The sequence below is a fragment of the Delphinapterus leucas genome, chromosome 4 (assembly GCF_059928025.1).
Source record: "Delphinapterus leucas isolate spDelLeu-1000000601 "Yukka" chromosome 4, BTC_Dleu_Yukka2, whole genome shotgun sequence".
Taxonomy (NCBI): Eukaryota; Metazoa; Chordata; class Mammalia; order Artiodactyla; family Monodontidae; genus Delphinapterus; species Delphinapterus leucas.
Genome location: NC_143132.1, coordinates 136276169 through 136296766, shown reverse-complemented (window position 1 = coordinate 136296766; position 20598 = coordinate 136276169). Strand labels below are relative to the sequence as shown.

The window sequence follows — 20598 nt, the reverse complement described above, 5'->3', positions numbered from 1 at the left end:
ATGGATAATTAAGCCATGAGGGCAGATACTAACACAATCCTTAACCTTGACTATAATTAGGTGAAACCACAATTATGATACAGCCTTTAAGCAGTAACTGATCTTTGTTGGAACAATACTCCAAATGCTTACTTTCTCAAATCCCAACTCATGGGCTGAATTTGAAGCCTGCTGAAAAGCTTCCATTTGCTCTTGTTCATCATGTATGTCCCACAGAACATCACCAAAATCATCTTCTTCTGGAATAGAGTCTTCACTGCCCAAATCCTTAGTTTCCAGGTCTGTAGTTTCAAAGCCCAGGATGTCCTGAACACCAAGAGCAAGCACACAAAAGCAAACAAAAGAAGTGAAGACCTTGTACAGTATTGTCAGCACACAGGCCTAAGGTGGTCCTCACCTACCTCAGAGGGCAAGCCCAAACCTATGGCCTTTGTATGGTACCTCCAGGGATCAATTTATAACTATAAAAATAAGTAATAGTTTAAAAATAAAGAAAAGAAGTAAAGAAATATTAAAATAATAAAAACAAACACCACTCTCATTCATTAAAAATAAAGTTAGAGGGAATCTGGTTTCTGAAAAATGTTACACAATATCTTTGGTTATATCTGGCTGGTGAACAATTTTAAAGACCATGCTAATGTCTAAGAAATATGCTGCTTTACATTTTTACAAGCATTTAATTACTAAGATGGGGTTTCTTGATATCAAATATCTCTGCTATGATGTCTAGTCTTTATATTAATCACTGAAAATATGTTGTCCTACAAATGGTAAAGTTGGTCAATATGTCCATTTTCACTTACTGCCATTTACTCTGTTCAATTCATCTTATTTTGGGGCTCACTCTTTTTCTCTGATAACAAATCTGCATACTTGTAACACAAGTTAATTTAAAAAAGTAATTTAATCCCTTACTTATCAAATAGGGTCCCTGGTACTCTGAGGGAGGGGCCAGCAGGTAAGGATAAACACAAGCTAAACATCTGGTGCCCATTTTACTTGAAGATAGGGAATTATTTTTCTTTTTCTTATCATTATTAGAATTTTTGCTGATACATAATTTTAAATGATTTTTAATATTAAAAAAAGGACAGGTAAACATCAAGCAGAATATATAATTCACATAAAGTTTCAAGATAATACTGAGACATCATAGAAACTTTCAGTTTGAGACACCTCTGTGATCCATGATCTCAGACACCTAGAGGTGTGTTTTCACCCCTCTCTATTGCTAGGGGGATAATGTGGTAGAAAAATTCAAGACAGATTTTTCTAATATACAAAAACTCAAGGTGCACACAGAATCTAAGGAGACTCTCTGTTGAATAGGGTGAACATTATCCCTCATATACTTCCTTTTTACCTACCACTTTTGTAATCCATTTTATACTTAACGGATATTAAAACATCAAATCGTTTGCGAGACAACTGACAGATACAGATACATGGTACTGGGAATAACACAATAATACCACCAGATGGACTCTCGCCAGAAAAGAGGGCACTTTACCCCGGTATTGTTTTCAAAAAAAACCAAACACGTGATTTTCTCTGGAAAACCCAATTTTATTGAAATCACTCTGAAGATATTTGAGCAGAAATCTTACAGGGAATGCACATTTACCTGTTTAATAATCTTTTCTACATAAATATAGGTTTTATAGACTCCTTCTGCAGGATCTCCTGAGTGATCAATGATCTGGGGGGAAAAAAAGAAGTTTAACAACAAGAAAAAAACAAGACTAACAGAAGGAGGAGGTGGCGGTAAACACTTTTAGAGTGCTTATATGTTAGAAACTGTTCTATGTACTTTGCATATATTAGCTCATTTACCCTCACAACCCTATGAGGGAGGCACTGTTATTCTCTCCATTTCATAGAAGAGGAAACTGAGGCAAGTTAAAAAACTCGTCTAAGGTCACACAAGGGATTTAGTGTGAACAATGTTGCAAATAAAACAAAAAATATGCTTCCTGTTTTGCTTATGTGTCCATCTGAGAAAGTGACTGGAGTTGGTGATACCAAAACTCTGTCCAGAACCTGGTGTCACCACTAAAGTCCACTTTGGTCTGGATGATGCACACACCTGCCCATTTTGACATGTGACAGCAGGAACCTGTTAAGGAAACAGATAGGTGGGATGGTGTGTGCTGGGACCCTGGTAGCAGCGTCTGCGACCCCACGGTGCATAGTGAAGCCATGGAGCCTCTGTCCCTGCCAACACTTGGATGCAAACAGAAGTAAACTTTATCATGTGGAGCAGAGAGTGTGGAAAATGTTCCTAAGTTTGGCTTGATTCTTTTCAGCTCACAGCCTTGGGGGAAATAGTTTTTAATTTTTCTTCTTGTCCTATAACCTGAACACATAGGTTCATATAAAAGCCCTCCCTGAATAGTGCTTGCTTTCTGCCTGTTTGTTTCGGAAGGGTAACCAGGGTAACATGAGGAAATATGGAAGGGTTGGGGTCCCAGGTTGTAGTGGTCAGAGGGAACCAACCTTTCATTCGTGGGAGACAATGGGACCCCCTCTGCTTTCCCCTGTGGGCTGGGGCCTGGCACACAGTAGGTGCTCAACAAATCTGTGGGTTACTTATGGAATGGTACAGAGGAGTGGTGGGGGAGGAGCCATGTGCCAAGGCGGAGGGAAGCTCCACGACCTTCACTTGGGGGACAGGTCGGGGAGCTGGTACAGAGGACAAGGCAATCCCCCCACCGCCGCCCCAACTGTCACTCTCAGTTCCTCCCCTGCTTGGCTGGGGGGCTTGGCCCAGGGTGAAAGGAATGGTCTTTTTTCAGGAAAATTCCAATGGCTGAATTCTCACACTTCTGCTTCAGGTAAGAACTTGTGGATACCTTGCTAATCAATTCACCTTTGTGGGTATGAACATTCCAAAGCTGGGAAAAGCCCAACACCAGCCTTTATTGTTTTAATCACTCTGCTGAGTGTCCCTTCTCTTGATGTCCTGAATAAAGGTCATGTTTTTTTTTTGTAAACACACAGACACACACATACACATATACACACGTACACATGTGTACACACACGTATGCATGCCAACACATTGACACACACACATGAGTTAAACAGCTACTTTAATTTCATCCTATGTATTTCTGTACCATTCAATACACATAACCTTCAAAATCCATCTTTATGCCAATAAAGCAAAGAAGTTTATCCTACATTTAAATTTATAATCATAGTAGAGAGATCTTATTTGACTCCTATATAAAAAAATTCATCCTCTAGTATACTAATTTTTAAAAGCAATATTTATAGAATAAATAGAAAAAAGATAAAGATTAATATCTTTCGTTGTGGCACCTAGTGAACTAGGCTGGTACTAAAATAATTCAAACAAAGAACGAAATGGCTCTGGAGATTAACTGTAATAAAAATGTACTCTTGTCTTAGACTCTTCACTATGTTATGCTGGCCTCAAGAAAAATGCCTGTATTCATATTTGATCTTATTTTCTGGCTAGGCATAGAGAAACAGAAACTTCGACAAAATCCTAGAGTTGTTTTTGATTGTATTCTTAACACTAACTATAAACATTTACTATAAACATTTACATTAAACATTTACCAGGTTAGTAATGTAAAGCCTGTAATCTCTATTCTAAAATATATCCTACCACGCATCTAGGGATGATCAAATCCTTCTACTCATCATCAGTTTTTGGCTTTTCCCAATGCTTTCAGGAAAGGTTACCATGAAAAGGCTCCTCCTTACACTAATCCTTGGTCAATAATAGATAGAAGGACTCTGTGCTTGGGAAAAAAGCACAGTAGAGATTCTGATTTATCCACTACAGATCATACACTTTTGAGGCACATATTGCTGTTGATGCCTCTCTTTCTCTCATAGTCCACAACTAATCTGTTAGGAAATCTATCGGCTCTGTCAAAATTTATCCAGAATCCTACTGCTTTATTTTTTTATTTTTTATTTTTTTTGCGGTACGCGGGCCTCTCACTGTTGCGGAGCACAGGCTCCGGACGCGCAGGCTCAGCGGCCATGGCTCACGGGCCTAGCCGCTCCGTGGCATGTGGGATCTTCCTGGACTGGGGCACGAACCCGTGTCCCCTGCATCAGCAGGTGGACTCTCAACCACTGTGCCACCAGGGAAGCCCCCTACTGCTTTTTATCACATCCTCTACCACCACCCTGGTCTAAGCCACCAGCATCTCTCATTTGGATGACGGCAACAGCTCTCCACCTCTGCCCTATGCCACTACCTTCCCTCCAAACCAGAGTCAATTCTCAACACAGTCAATTCTTCCTCTTTGGTTAAATCCTTCAATGGCTCCCCACCTCACTCTAAGTAAAAAAAACAAGGTTCTTCAGCATCGGCCCCGATGACCGCTCCTACTTATGTCCCCTCACCCGTTCTGCTCCAGCCCCGCTGGCTTCCTTCCTCTCCCCAAACACGCCAGCGCCTCTCTCTGCCAATCATGTTCTTAAAAAACACCTATGAATTTTACCTTGGCTTTGTTGGTCTTGTTCAGGTTAGAAACTTGATCAATCAGGTGCTGGACAGAGTCAGAACTGACTTTCCCATCTTCCAAACGATGATAAATTAATCGTGGTTTGCCTTCAGGGTTTTTCAGAAAAGCTTCTTCACAGTCTTCCAATAACAGGCTAGATTGGAAATCAGTATTTCTTGTGCTATGCTGCACTGTAGCAGCACACAGTTAGTCAATTAACCTAAGTGCCAAGAAGGGGGATTTACTACAATGACAAGTGGCCAGAAAAGGCCCTGCTGCAGAATAAGTGAAACTTTCCAAAAATGGATGTTTTTATAGCTCTGTTCTAGCTTAGTGTCAATATTAAAGTATAATATACTCACTAGCAGACAATGAGAGTAGGTACAATAAATTAAATTTTAAAGCATACATAATTTAAATTTTTTAAAATCTAATTTAAAAAAACTTCTCAAAAATACTGTTAAACATTGCTCAAAATAATGGTCCATACTCATGAGACTCTGCAAATAAATGGAAAACCTAATTCTATTCACAATTATATAATTTCAAGTTAAAACACAAAAATCATCAGCCTCAAGGTTTCAAGATTTTTCTCTTCTCTAATCCTTTAGCCTTTACTCATTCAATAAATGATCTGAACCCTTATACCCCAGATACACTGTAAGAAAGATCCAGAGGCAGATGGGGAAGGTTAGATAGCTATTAAAATCTTGACTGTGGTAAAGGTTAAAAAAAAATTCTAACTATGCTCAATGTACTGTAACTACAGTTTGTACTATTCCTATTTAAATTCCAGAAAAATCTTCAAATAACCTACTAGTGTTTTCTACACCACAAGGAAAACTAAACAATTCCCCTTTCTAAAAAGCATTAAATGAAAGTTTGTCTAGAAGGCAAATTACTGTGTGTATACAGGGGAAAGCCATTATATGATTCAGAATTTGCATAAAAAACTAAAATACCAGCCCCAATACGAAACAGAAAAAAAAAGCAAAAAGAAGAAAACAGAAAGAAAAGACAACATGGTTTTAAGGATTAAAGCATTAACAAGAGAAAAACAACAAGTGACATATACTATCACCTAAGATAAAATACTACCTAGATATTAAAGAATAAAACAGGATATATATATATATATATATATTTTTTTTTTTTTTTGCGGTACGCGGGCCTCTCACTGTTGTGGCCTCTCCCGTTGCGGAGCACAGGCTCCGGACGCGCAGGCTCAGCGGCCATGGCTCACGGGCCTAGCCGCTCCGCGGCACGTGGGATCTTCCCAGACCGGGGCACGAACCTGTGTCCCCTGCATCAGCAGGCGGACTCTCAACCACTGCGCCACCAGGGAAGCCCCAGATATATTCTTAATATAAAAACAAAACAGGAAAATAAAAGAGGGAAGGGGAGGTAAAGGAGTCCAACTAAAGGAAATCAAGTTGAAGGAATCCTTAAACTTATTTTGGGAAAAGCTTCCTTGACCACGTAGCTCCTTGGCCACCTGGTCTCTGGGTAGAGTCTTAAGGATCAATGATAGGTTATATTGCAGGAACTCTCATAAAGCTTAGGGCTCCAAACACTTCCAAACACAGTTAAAGTCAGAGTTGGTCCTCAATAAAAAGAGAAAAATGCTTTGGAAGGATTAAATCCAATCAGATAGAAAATATAGAAAGAAAAATTAACTTCTTATTTAACCTCCTATCTATCTTACTTTGTCTTCTATCTATATATCTAACTGGTAACAAAAAAAAAAGCTTCATTTGCAGACTAGGTTCATTGATGTGATTATATTTCACATTATAAGAAAACTGCTCACTTTACTGGATTTAAGTAGTTAGCTCCTCAGAGAATTAAAAATATGATTTAACACCTATGCAAGTGTTCAAGTGCCTCTCAATCTGTATCTGAAGAAAGAAAATAATGAAGGTTAATGCTGATTATTGAAATCAGGGGTCACCACCTTCTTCTGTAAAGGGTCAGCTAGTAAACATTTCGGGCTTTGCGGGCCATACAGTCTCTGCTGAAATACTCAACTCTGCTGTTGTAGTGTGAAAGCAGCTGTAGACAATACATAAATGAATGACCATACCTGGGCTCCAATAAAACTTTATTTATAAAAACAGGTGGCTGACTGGATTTGACCTGAGGGCCATAGGTTGCTGACGTCTGATTAAAATGATCTTTACATTAATGATGTTAATCTTATAACCTATTAACAAGCCTAACAGTGTGAAACTTTTAATTTTTTATTTTATTCACGTATTAAAAGTCATAGAATTTACTGAATTTCATGGATTGTTTTTGATTGTAAAAATGCAATTAGAACTTATCTTTCAAGTTCATCTGGTAATCTCAATTTCTATTTATGAGTTTAACTTCTATAATAAATTATAGAATTTTCAGCTTACCTTGGTAAGGTTAAATGAATGAATAAGATAACTAATGAACTCTTCTCAATTTCCCATTTTCTTACAGTGAGGTACTGATTTTCAATATCAATTGGAAAATACACAGCATGGAAAAAATATCCCATTGTCTCACACATTCTTTTAAGTTTAGGTGAATAGTCCTAAAAACAAATTAAAACATAAGAAAGCACAGCTTATTTAACTAAAGATCTAGTCAGCTTCATACTACTTAAAATCCAAAAGGTTATGTTGGATATTCTCTGATTTAAAACTTTAAAAATTATATGATCACATCTTAAAGAAAATCTTTAAGAGAAAAGGCAAGTTTCTCTATAAAATAAAAATAGTAATAGCTTAGCAACTTTCCTGTTTCCTAGCTCAGAAAATGATGTATCTCATAATAAACCTGAAACAACAGGAGTAAAGTATTAGACTATTTTGCTTTGGTAGTTATTTATTATTATTATTATTATTACAAATGACTTGTTTATTGTTATAGGGTGAAAAATGTAAATCCATAGATTTATATAGTAAAAAGTGTCCGCCGTGATATATTAGAACACTAAAGCAAACAGATATAAAAATATGTTGGTCTATAACAAATTAAGGCACTTAGTATGATGATTATTATTATGCAATAAGTTAGTAATTCCCTCAACATGTGTTTGGGAACAGCCTATACTCAATGAGTAGAAGCTTTGGTTTTCAAAATACTTTGTCTTTTTACCAAAATTGAGTATTATCAAAAAGGAAAGCTAAATGAACTTATTAATCAACAATCTGGACGATGTTAATATAGCAGGTATAGCATGTGACATGCATATTTATTTAAAATTCAGTTAGAACAGTAGTTGGTAAAGCTCTCTGTAAAGGGCCAGATGGCAAATTAATAACAGCTTAAGAACTTGGCTGTTTTGGCAGAGGTTTTTGTGGTCCATTTAGTCTCCATCATAATTTATTCTGCCATTAGTGAGAAGCAACCTGAGACAATACATTGCACGTGGCTGTGTTCCAATATAACTTTATTTATAGACACCAAAATTTGAATTTCATATAATTTTCATGTCAAAATATTCTTCTTCTTTTGATTTTTTTCAACCGTTTAAAACTGTAAAAACCAATCTTAGCTCTAGGTCATACACAGACAGACTGCAGGCCAGATTTGGCCCACAGGCTGTAGTTTGCTGACCCCTGCCTTAGATTAACCCCAATGGCTGCCTTGAAAAGTTTAAAACCATGACAAGGATTAAATTTTGACATAATCTGAAACAGATTCAAGAATAGAGCTGGCAGGTATTAACTATAGCAGGCACCATCAGTAAGGGCCGTAAACACTGTGGAGAACGTGTAATGAAGTATTCAAAAGCATCAAGTTCCAAGGCCTTAATTTGAATATACTGATAATACTGAGTAAGACGTTTTCTTAAGAAAAGCCCAAGATGCTTCCTACTCTTTAAGACATAATCTAGTGGGTAGTAAACTACTTGGTTCAGGCAATCAGTAGTATCATAACCAGGACACAATATTAACTTTATTTTAAATCAGTGAATACAGAATTTATAAATGCCCTCACCTTAAGGAAAAGATCCATTTCGGGCTGGGTTTCATCTGTATAAATGAGGTAACATCTGACAGTGTTGCTCCACAGAGAATGTGAAAACAAGGGGGTAACTTGTAATAAACTAGCTACAGCAATATCCCAGTCATCTGAAAATAAAATTTCTCATAAGTTCCTGAAAAATAATTACTAGAAAACATTTGACAAGATGATTCCCCAAAAGTCTGAAAGAAAACAACAGGCATCATCTGATCTCACTTGTAATACCGACAAAGCTTCTAGAATAAGATATCAGAAGGCAATCAGTTCTCTAACCTCAAATTCTATCCTGGGGCATAAAGCAATCAATGTCACCAGTGGTCTTTGCTGGGGTACCCGTGGCTCCAGTCAAATGTCAGGGAACTAGGCAACATGGGCTGTTCAATTAGTTTGCTACTTGAGGAGAGCCTACATTCCCAGGCTGGCCTATAGTTTTATCTACTTATTATTTTTGAAATACATTGAGTCAAAAAGAAAGTTCAAGAACGGTACAAAACAAAAAATAACCAAAAGATAGTGAGAATGAATATTTTAAGACATATTTGACTAATTCAAAATGCATAATTAAAAAAATAATTTTCATTTTGCTAATAGATAAATAATTTCAGGTCTTTAAAAAATTTTATTCATTTATTTATCTTTGGCTGCATTGGGTCTTGGCCACTCCGCAAGGCTCTCTCTAGTTGCAGTGAGCAGAGGCCACTCCTTGTTGTGGTGCATGGGCTTCTCACTGCAGTGGCCTGTCTCTGTCGTGGAGCACGGGCTCCAGGCGCGTGGGCCTCAGTAGTTGTAGCACGTGGGCTCAGTAGTTGTGGCTCACAGGCTCTAGAGCACAGGCTCAGCAGCCCTGGCTTTAATGGCTCCACAGCAGGTGGGATCCTCCTGGACCAGGGCTTAAACCCGTGTCCCCTGCATTGGCAGGTGGACTCCCAACCACTGTGCCACCAGGGAAGTCCCTATATTTCAAAGTTTTAAGAAAAGAGTGGAGCTACTTATAACATTTCAGATCTGAGGTGGTATTGAAATTCTGAACAGATCTTAAGAGCTGTTTTGGATACCAAATTATATAAAAGATAATGAATAAGAATACTATATTATATAACTGAAGTTTTGTACTCTACTCCACAACTTCTCTAACCTTCAACACCATCAAAGATGCAGAGGGAAGACTAAACACTACTGTTTTTCCGTTAATCTACATTAGGCTCTCACCGCTCAACTAAAATATCCGAGAACTCAGACCAGAAATTCAGTTATTAGAACCTATTGGCCAGTCTGGCCGGGAGGCACCAACTGATCCTGATGTGAATTATGTAACTTCATCATTCCTGGTCAGTGACAAGCACCAGTACATGATGGTTTGACAGTGGAAGACACCCAGAACACAAGTCTCATGCTCTGCTGGTGGCAGTTTTCCCAGCATAAGATTATAGTACACAAACAGTCACTACCATTAACCAAGGTAATTGGCAAATGGCGTGTGTTACCTCTGTTGACGTTAGCAAAGGGTCCTTCTATATCTATAGAACTAAGTGCAAACTCAGGGCCCCGGAAAGACTGCTGAAGCTGAATCATACTCCCTATGGAGGGCTCACTTCCCAAGGCTCCACCAGTCCAATACTCGCACTGGGGTCCAGCAGCTGTAAAAGCAAGAGATTTCATCTGATGAAAACCAAACTATATTGGAATTTCAAAAACTTATCATATATATTCAATGGATTTCTAATGCAAAAAATACTACAATATTATAAATACAACAGATATTCAAAGTTTGATTTTGAAATTAAAACAATGATTTTGAAAGTACTTTGCCACCAACTTCTGGCAAGTTCTAAGGTGGTGGTTAACATAATTCTGGTTATCATCTCAAACTTAAAAAGGGGATTAAAAAGAGAAAGATGAAAAGAAATTAGGAATACAATAACCAAAAGAATTATAATAACAGAGAGGAGTTAAAAACACCCCCCAACAAAAAAATTCTAAAAAACATTCCTAACTATATGATTTAGGTATCAGTGTAAAATGTGAAGGAAAGAATTTCAAAGGAAGACTATTACTGGCACACCAGTAATTAATATTGGTAATTCATTAGGATGTAAGCTAAGGATGTAAAGAGCACATTTTCTTTAACCTCTCAGAGCAAAAAAAATTGTCTGAATCAACAGGTACTTATGAACACGTTGATTTCTTTTTAATAAATAATAATTCATGGCATCCTTGACTAAACATAAGTAAACTGGTATTTGGGCTAAATCTCTGGCAAAACTGAGATTATTATTTGTGGGTGACAAATAATGAGTGACATTCCCTCAAGCATTCCTTCTTCATGTTTATATCGAAATAGGAAGAAAGACCTATGAGGAAATATTAACCCGTTTTTATTAACTTGCTAAGAGAATTAGAATATAATAGTTTTGAAACCCTGTACATTTTAACATATGTCAATACTGAAATAATCACGAGGACTAATGCCATTAAGAATCACTTCACTTTTTTTTCTCAAAAGTTAGTAATAAAAGTCCCAGGATGCTAGTTGCCATATTTCACTCCAAAACACATCAGTTTGTAAGAATATAATTATAGTTTTTTTAATAAATGGTAGAGTGACTGCATTTTTCCACCGCATTTAAAATAGAATATTTCTCAAAATCAATCACACTTCATTATTATTTCCTTGGAACACAGTGGACCCTTTCAGTCTATGATTCCAAGTTTTTCTTTATTTCTAGAAAAAACACTTTCTATGTTTAATTGTAAAACAAAAACTTTAAAAGTATTTCACAAAACTGCATTGGAAACCACTCAGTGAAATATTATGCAGATATTCTGATAGTTGTAAAGAATATATCAATTATGTGGAAAAATAATGTGACAGAGACTACTGTCCTCCAACATCCATTCTTCCCTTCTTCCTTTAGTGACACAACCCCAAATTTTATGTGGATACATGGCTCTCCCGCTAATGATTACACTTTCCCATCTTCCTAGGTAGAGTTCTGGCCAATGGGGTTTGAGTAGGAGTAATCTGTATATCTTTCAGATTGTGCTTTCAAGGAAAGTAAGGTATTCCCTCCCTCCCCCTGGCTAAATTGTAGATGTGATGTTGGGACTTAGAGGGGCTTAGACCAGAGAGAGAAAAGCTATGGGTTAAGGTTGGTAGAACAATGAGAGAGAAGGAACCTCAGCCTCTACATCATGGACTTCATAGAAAAGAGCTGTCATAACAACTGAGAAAGAGAAAGTGCAACTCTATTTGTAACAGCAATTACTTATAAGTAAAAGGATTCAAAGTTGGCTCTATAATCATTATACCTATATTGAAATCTCAAAATATTATATATAGGAAATAAATTTACCAGTAACATCTGTACAGTTGTCATCTGAATCAGACTCTCCAGGATCAAATACATGGATCCCCTGAACCTGTAGCCTCTGAAGTTTACTCTCCAACTCTCGCTTGGCCCTCAATAAATCCTGAATTTCATTTTCCTTGGTCTCCCTAAAAATCTTTAAAAGAAGGATTTTAATTTTGAAACCGTTTTCCATAATCAAAAATTGTACCATCAACTTTTAAGAGAAAATTCTTTCTTTCACAAAATCAATATTCATTTGGTCCTTGATCTCCCCTTTCGTAGGATGAATAATCTGAGTACCTCTACATCACTGTTTTGTAACTGGAACCCACTGGAATTCCAGCAGGATGTGTGTCTGTAGTGTGGAGCTGCCTTGTGTGCTACCTGATGTTTAGCAAATTTGTCCCCCTCCCATTTAATGCCAGTAATGCTTATCCATAGAAAACATCCCCAAACATTCTAAATGCTTTCCCCTAATAGAAACACTTTCCTTTCCCGCTCCCCCCCAAATCCCTATTAAAATGTTCACTTTTATACCTTTTCTTTGAAACTACCTTAAGTTTACCTCGTCCAACTCAAAAATGTAAAAAGTGCTTTAGTTTAGTTCTTATAACTTTCATGGCTCCTACATCATTTTCTTCTGGCTATTCATCACAGTATTATATGAACTTTTAAAATATACTGCTTTTATTCCATATCACTTTGGGGATAAAGATGTATGAAATTTACCTTAAATTGCCTCTTAACTTTATCTCTGTCATGTTCAAATGTAGCTGCTCTCTCCATTGCTTGATATTTTGCTTCTAAAGCACTTTCCTTTTCCCGAAGTATCTTCTGGTAAGTTTTCTGAAGTGCCTGGAATAATTTACCTCGTTATTTATAACAAAAATAGCATGCCTCCCAAATTTTACATTATCTTATATATATATTAAATATCTTAGAATTTTAACAATCTACTTACTTTTTCACCAGTTATCAAGAACTGCATATTGCCATTCTATTCAAACACATAATGGAAAAAAAATGCAAATATGCTTGAATTATAAATGAAGATATTTGACATTAAGCTTTCAATGGAAATTAATGCTTTTTCTTTGAAATACTGCACTAGTTCTTAATCTTCACTACACCTCAGCTTTCCCATCTTTAAGAGAACAAAAAGTACAACTTGTAAGGCTTAACCTGAAGGATAATTACTTCTGTGAGACTGTGCACTCCTTGGCTCCATGTCTTACTCCTCTTGCTAGCCCCAAGCACTAGCAGTGCCTGATACACGACAGGCTTCCAGTAAATGTCTGACTGAATGGATTAAATAAATACAGAAGGTTTTTAAAAAATGTCTAGATATGTGAGAAAGGAATCAAAAGGGTTACATAAGGAATCAGGATTGGTAACAGGAAATAACCTGGGACTGAGACATTTGTCAACACTTAGTGCACTCTACCCTGGGTGGTCTGGCTTTCTTTTCTACCTCCACCTCAGTCTTTTGCAATATGCAGTGAATCCAAGACAATGGCTTGGAGGCATGAAATCAGATATCTGAAATGCATAAGTCCACTTCATATATGCAAGTGCATTAAGACTGCCCAATAGGAAAATCTGTAAGACAACAGATAAAGCTGCTTATGTATTCTCAGATAACTGCTAATTATACAACAGCTAATGGGGGTGGGGTAGGGGTGGAGAGGGATTGACTAGAAGGACTAGTCTAGAAGGAAGAAGGTTTCTTCCTTCTAGAAAAATCAGGTCTGAGGTATTTATTCTATTCCTCCAGTAATGAGCTCAGGAACACTTGGGCTGTCCAGAAGTCTCTTCCATAGTAAAGAAAAATAGAGTAAACAAACTACAACCCTCAGAGGGGCCCCAAACTGATGACACAAAGTCTCACGCCTTTGCTCACAAAAAAATAACTTTCCTAATAATCAGTTAAAATAGATCTATTACAGGAAGGGCATGTAATAATTGTTTTTAGAGTAATTTAATCAAGTGGATTAAGGAAATTTGACTATACCTATGGAACATTTTCAACCACAGCAGTTAAGGTGGTGAAAATCAGGGACTGCCAGAAAAATTCACTTCAAGATCACTGAAATCCAACAGCTATGGAACTTCACAAAGAAACGAAAATAGGGGCTTCCTGGTGGCGCAGTGGTTAAGAATCCACCTGCCAGTGCAGGGGACACGGGTTCAAGCCCTGGTCCAGGAAGATCCCACCTGCTGCGGAACAACTAAGCCCGTGTGCCACAACTACTGAAGCCCGTGTGCCACAACTACTGAAGCCCGCGTGCCTAGAGCCCGTGCTTCACAACAAGAGCAGCCACGGCAGTGAGAAGCCTGCGCACGGTGATGAACAGTAGCCCCCACCCTTGCCTCTGACTAGAGAAAGCCCGCTCTTAGCAAGAAAGGCCCAACGCAGCCAAAAAAACAAGAATAAATAAATTTAAAAATATATTTAAAAAAAGAATAAATAAAAATAAATTTTAAAAAAATTAAAAAAAAAAAGAAACTGAGCCAGAAACCCCACCTCCGAGGTATGTAAATTTGTGGGGGGGTGGAGGGGTGGGAGGGCAAGGCGTGGTTAAAAACTCCTAGGAAGGGTTTGATGAGTTTCCTCAACAGATGTCACCAAAGTCTTTGGTGTATATGTGTGCCCCGTGTGGACCTACTTCTCTGGAGATTAGCATTTGTTGCTTCAGGACACTTCCAGGCTAATTGCTTCAAGGCATCTGAATGAATGGACCAGAAATAGAAAAGGGGGGGGCGGTTAGTTAAGGAATCAGTTTAGACGCCAAGACAGTACGTCCCCTCAAATTAAAATGCAGAGCAGTCAGGCGTCCAGGGGTCCCACTGGCAGTGCGGCCAAGAGGCTGCGGGGCAGTGGGCAGGCGGCCCCGGGGCTCAGTTTCCCGGGTGTCGCGGCCGTCTCCGGTGAGCGCCCGGGCCCGGCGTTACCTGCAGCTCTGCCCGCAGCCGCTTGTTCTCCGTGTCCAGCTTGGCCTCGCGGCGGCCCATGGATAACAACTCCTGGTTCTTGCTGACCCGGAAGATCTCGTACTCCTTTTTCAGCCGCTCGTACTCGGCCGCCGCGTACTCCAGCTCGGGCACGGACGAGCCAGTGGACTTGAAGCTGGCCCCCAGCAGCCCGCCGCCGCCCGCCCCGCGGGGCAGCGAACCCGGCCCGACCCCGGCCACCGCCCCCGCGCCCCGGCGGAACGAGCTGCGCAGCAGGCGGGCCTTGGGCTTCACCTCCACCGGGATCTCGCAGGCCTCGCCGCCGCCCGCCCCGTACGTGTCCTCGATCACCTCCCCGCCGGCGGGGCTCACGAGCGACGAGGCAGTCCCCATGGCGCCGGCGGCCGCCGCTCCTTGCCACCAGGTTACCAGGAGGGGGCGGGACCAGACGAGGGAGATGGGGCGGGGCAGCAGGAAGGGGCGGGGCGAGCGCATCGAGAAGGGGAGGGCTAGTGGGCGGACGACAGGGATGGGGCGGGGCAGCCGGGTAGTACGGGGCGGGGCAGGGTGGCTAGGCGGAGCCAGAGGAGCGGAACGGATGGGGCGGGGCAGCAGGGCTGGGCTGGGAGTGAGAGCGGAGCGCGCGGGGCGCAGTGAGCAGCGTGGCGGTCGCGCAGTTCCAGCAGTGCGCTACGTCAGGGCCTACGGACAAGGTGAGGTTTTGAGTTTTTGCAACAAGGGACACTGCAGACAGCACTTCACAGGAATATGGGGCATCTCACCAAGGAAAGGATAGACTATGACAGTATTTGAGGGATATCATGAAAAATGGAGAGAGATGGGAAAACAGTTTTAAACTTTTAAGTCAAGAAAAGTGTGGGGTTGGCGTCTTCTCTCTTATGGTACCTTGTGTTCTTGCCCCTCCGCCGGGTTTCTAACCTCTCCAGGTTTGGAGCCCTGGGAAGGAGGACAGGAGAGGGGAGGGAAAGGTTTTATTTGATTGACACTGCTGTGAACTGGATGTTTGTGCTCTTTGGACTTGGCAAACGGTTAAAACTGGCCCTTCTCAGAGATAGTTTTGTAAGTTCTTCAAAGACTCTCTCCCCCTCATAACTGGAAATCTTTAATCTTCAGTTTTCTCGACCTGGGCTGGTGCAGCTATATTCCAGCTGGTGCTCACTGCTTCCCCAGCTGTAAGGAATTCAGTGATACTTTAAGGATCCTGTCCACTGATGTTTATTCCTCCCTACAGGGTCCCACTTGGACAGACCCAAGATAATTCATGCTAGTTGACTTACTGGTGGGGTCCATATCTGATCTACAGGTGTTACAGGTCAGGTTTCCTGGGAAACAAATTCTGAAATGGAGATAACCATGCAAGATGTTTATTTGGGAGTGTCCTTGGGATCAACACCCGTAGAAAGGAAGGGAAAGAAGCAAAATTGGTCAGCAGGAGAAGCTGAGCTTTGCTGCAGCCTCAGCAGAGACCTTAGCCAATCTACAGGGAGTTCTGATCCTGGGATAGCTCTGCAGAGTTGTTCTAAATTGGGGTGGGGGGCTGGGACTTTGTACCCCCATACCAGACAGTCATCAGCTTTCTTCAGCCAAAGCAATCCCCTAGGAGACTGACAGTTGAGGACTGTCTGCTGGCATCACTTCCAGTGGCTGGAGGAACAAGTCTTTCAGGCATCACAACATCTACCACAACAGGAAACACATTTTCACCTCAAAGAACTCTGGGAATGCAGGCCAGTTCTCACTCCCTCCATCAAAGTAGCTAGTCATCCTTTCTTTTACCCTATAAATTTTCTTCAGGAGGGAATCAGATACCAGGCCACTGTGTTCTTCAGACTCCAAGAGATACATATTAACTTCTTCAAATAGTCTCCTGAGATAAGGGGAAACATTCCCACCATCAAGTATCTCAAGAACTCCTCTCTTTTAAAGTCCTTTCTGATCACCAGCTTCTAATACTTGTACCCTCAATGTGGATCAGTGGTTCAGGGAATCATTCACTAGGTTTCTGCCACCTCCTTTGGAATGTGCATCAGCTGGAGACTTCCACTATTATACTTGCATACTAAAATAAAAAGCCATCACTCATTCCCTCCAAACCAGTAGCAAACTACAGTAACTTCCCATAACTTGTGGAGCCTAGGACCAGTGCCCTGGAGCAATGACTCTCCTTTCCTCACCTCTAATTTATCCAGTAACATCCGTCTACCCACGTCCTTCCACCCTAGTTGGGCTGATTTTCTTCTTGTCCTCATACCAATGTAGTTTCTATTTCCTTTCAGTACTCTGCCAACCCTCATTTCTTTCAAAGTCTAGCTTCTTTCTCTAAGAAACTTTCCCTGGATAATAATACCTTTCAAGAGTTTATCATATCAATATTTTCAATTCAATAATCTTTGCCTTTGTGCAAAATACTGTACTTAACTTTTCCTGACCTTGTTCTCCATTAATTGTGTCCCCATTCTATTCATCTTGGTTTTTGGTAGTTGTTATTGTTATGATGCCATTTGTTGCTTAGATTCATCACCAGCAATCATATTGAACTCCTGCTGAGAACATAATGCAGTGCAAATGACTGATGACCCAAAGAGATGTCAGATGTGGCTGGGGTTCTCAAAAAGCATAGGAGTTGTCACTGCCTTCCCTAATAACCTTTACATAGTTTTGCAGATACCCCCCCAAAACAAATCCAGGTTTGCTGAGACCATGGAGACTCCTTTCTATATAGTGATTACTGGCTGTCTTTCTCATCAAGGACAATATGTATAAATTCAGCACACATACTGATCTTGGATAACTGTTGGTTAATGCCTAAGTGACATAACTGAGTGAGTGAGCCCAGAGGTGACCAGTTACAGGGTGCCAGCAGATACTCAGTGTTGGTTTCCAACATATTTATTAATCCTAAACTTATCACAGAATTTGTTCCAGTTTCCAACCTCATAATTTGTTTCCCTTCTTTATGGTGAATTTAACCCACAAACATCAGTCTTCATTTTGAAAGGATAATTTTGAATACAGAACTATGGTGTGGAATGAAGTCTCTGGCAGGCAGCTTATGGCCCGTTAAAGATGGCTACAAAATTTTTAATACTCTATCTATTGAAAGGTGAGGTTTATGATGAGGACAGGCTACATAATTTGTGGGACCCAGTTCAAAATGAAAATGTAGTGCCCTTTGTTCAAAAATTATAAAGAATTTCAAGACAACAATAAACCAAGCATGAACTCCTTTTGAGTTCAGGTTTCTATGCAGCTGCACTTGAGATTTTTCAAAGGGTCACACAGCCATGACTCCAGCCTGTTTATGACTCCTCCCCTTGAATCTGGTTGAGCACTGGAACTTTTTTGACCAGTAGACTATGGCAGAAATGACTCTGTTCCACTTTCTGTATCTTGGAACACTCTCTCTAGGAGACTTGAGCTGCCATGTAAGGAGACCTACTACTCTAGCCAAGGCTGCCAGACTGGAGAGGTTGTGTGTAGGCATTCCAGGCAACAGTCCCAGTTGGCCTAGCCTTCCAGCCAAGGCATGTGAAATGAAGCCATCTTGGACTCCTCAGGCCAAACTGTTTGCTCATTGGGTACCACTAAGTGAATTTTTTTTTTTAACATCTTTATTGGGGTATAATTGCTTTACAATGGTGTGCCAGTTTCTACTTTATAACAAAGTGAATCAGTTATACATATACATATGTTCTCATACCTCTTCACTCTTGCGTCTCCCTCCCTCCCACCCTCCCTATCCCACCCCTCCAGGCGGTCACAAAGCACCGAGCCGATATCCCTGTTCCATGCGGCCGCTTTCCACTAGCTATCTACCTTACGTTTGTTAGTGTATATATGTCCATGCCTCTCTCTCGCCCTGTCACAGCTCACCCTTCCCCCTCCCCATATCCTCAAGTCCGTTCTCCAGTAGGTCTGTATCTTTATTCCTGTCTTACCCCTAGGTTCTTCATGACATTTTTTTTTCTTAAATTCCATATATATGTGTTAGCATGCGGTATTTGTCTTTTTCTTTCTGACTTACTTCACTCTGTATGACAGACTCTAGGTCTATCCACCTCATTACAAATAGCTCAATTTCGTTTCTTTTTATGGCTGGGTAATATTCCATTGTATATATGTGCCACATCTTCTTTATCCATTCATCCGATGATGGGCACTTAGGTTGTTTCCATCTCCGGGCTATTGTAAATAGAGCTGCAATGAACATTTTGGTACATGACTCTTTTTGAATTTTGGTTTTCTCAGGGTATATGCCCAGTAGTGGGATTGCTGGGTCATATGGTAGTTCTATTTGTAGTTTTTTAAGGAACCTCCATAATGTTCTCCACAGTGGCTGAACCAATTCACATTCCCACCAGCAGTGCAAGAGTGTTCCCTTTTCTCCACACCCTCTCCAGCATTTATTGTTTCTAGATTTTTTGATGATGGCCATTCTGACTGGTGTGAGATGATATCTCATTGTAGTTTTGATTTGCATTTCTCTAATGATTAATGATGTTGAGCATTCTTTCATGTGTTTGTTGGCAGTCTGTATATCTTCTTTGGAGAAATGTCTATTTAGGTCTTCTGCCCATTTTTGGATTGGGTTGTTTGTTTCTTTGTTATTGAGCTGCATGAGCTGCTTGTAAATTTTGGAGATTAATCCTTTGTCAGTTGCTTCATTTGCAAATATTTTCTCCCATTCTCAGGGTTGTCTTTTGGTCTTGTTTGTGGTTTCCTTTGCTGTGCAAAAGCTTTGAAGTTTCATTAGTTCCCATTTGTTTATTTTTGTTTTTATTTCCATTACTCTAGGAGGTGGGTCAGAAAGGATCTTGCTGTGATTTATGTCATAGAGTGTTCTGCCTATGTTTTCCTCTAAGAGTTTGATAGTTTCTGGCCTTACATTTAGGTCTTTAATCCATTTTGAACTTATTTTTGTGTATGGTGTTAGAGAGTGATCTAATCTCATACTTTTACATGTACCTGTCCAGTTTTCCCAGCACCACTTATTGAAGAGGCTGTCCTTTCTCCACTGTACATTCCTGCCTCCCTTTTCAAAGATAAGATGACCATATGTGCGTGGGTTTATCTCTGGGCTTTCTATCCTGTTCCATTGATCTATCTTTCTGTTTTTGTGCCAGTACCATACTGTGCTGATTACTGTATCTTTGTAGTATAGTCAGAAGTCAGGGAGCCTGATTCCTCCAGTTCCGTTTTTCGTTCTCAAGATTGCTTTGGCTATTTGGGGTCTTTTGTGTTTCCATACAAATTGTGAAATTTTTTGTTCTAGTTCTGTGAAGAATGCCAGTGGTAGTTTGATAGGGATTGCATTGAATCTGTAGATTGCTTTGGGTAATAGAGTCATTTTCACAATGTTGATTCTTGCAACCCACAAAATGGTATATCTCTCCATCTATTTGTATCATTTTTAATTTCTTTCATCAGTGTCTTATAATTTTCTGCATACAGGCCTTTTGTCTCCTTCAGTAGGTTTATTCCTAGATATTTTATTCTTTTTGTTGCAATGGTAAATGGGAGTGTTTTCTTGCTTTCACTTTCAGATTTTTCATCATTTGTATATAGGAATGCAGGAGATTTCTGTGCATTAATTTTGTATCCTGCTACTTTACCAAATTCATTGATTAGCTCTAGTAGTTTTCTGGTAGCATCTTTAGGATTCTCTATGTATAGTATCATGTCATCTGCAAACAGTGACAGCTTTACTTCTTCTTTTCCGATTTGGATTCCTTTTATTTCCTTTTCTTCTCTGATTGCTGTGGCTAAAACTTCCAAAACTA

The 20598-nt window shown here is 39.8% G+C and overlaps 1 protein-coding gene across 4 annotated transcripts in view; it reads right to left on the bottom strand.

Moving 5' to 3' along the window:
- Positions 1-15253, bottom strand: part of NPHP3 (nephrocystin 3) — a 55412-nt gene extending 40159 nt beyond the window's left edge. For all 4 annotated transcript variants that reach the window (XM_022582506.2, XM_022582505.2, XM_089911143.1 and 1 more), the window contains exons 1-9: positions 14798-15253; positions 12575-12700; positions 11849-11999; positions 9980-10132; positions 8469-8602; positions 6896-7056; positions 4491-4647; positions 1628-1702; positions 133-306 (exon numbers count right to left, since the gene is read on the bottom strand). In XM_022582506.2, the coding sequence (XP_022438214.2) occupies positions 133-306; positions 1628-1702; positions 4491-4647; positions 6896-7056; positions 8469-8602; positions 9980-10132; positions 11849-11999; positions 12575-12700; positions 14798-15190 (1524 nt within the window). In that variant the 5' untranslated portion in view covers positions 15191-15253. The remainder of the gene's footprint in view (positions 1-132; positions 307-1627; positions 1703-4490; positions 4648-6895; positions 7057-8468; positions 8603-9979; positions 10133-11848; positions 12000-12574; positions 12701-14797) is intronic.
- Between the last annotated feature and the right edge of the window lie 5345 nt (positions 15254-20598).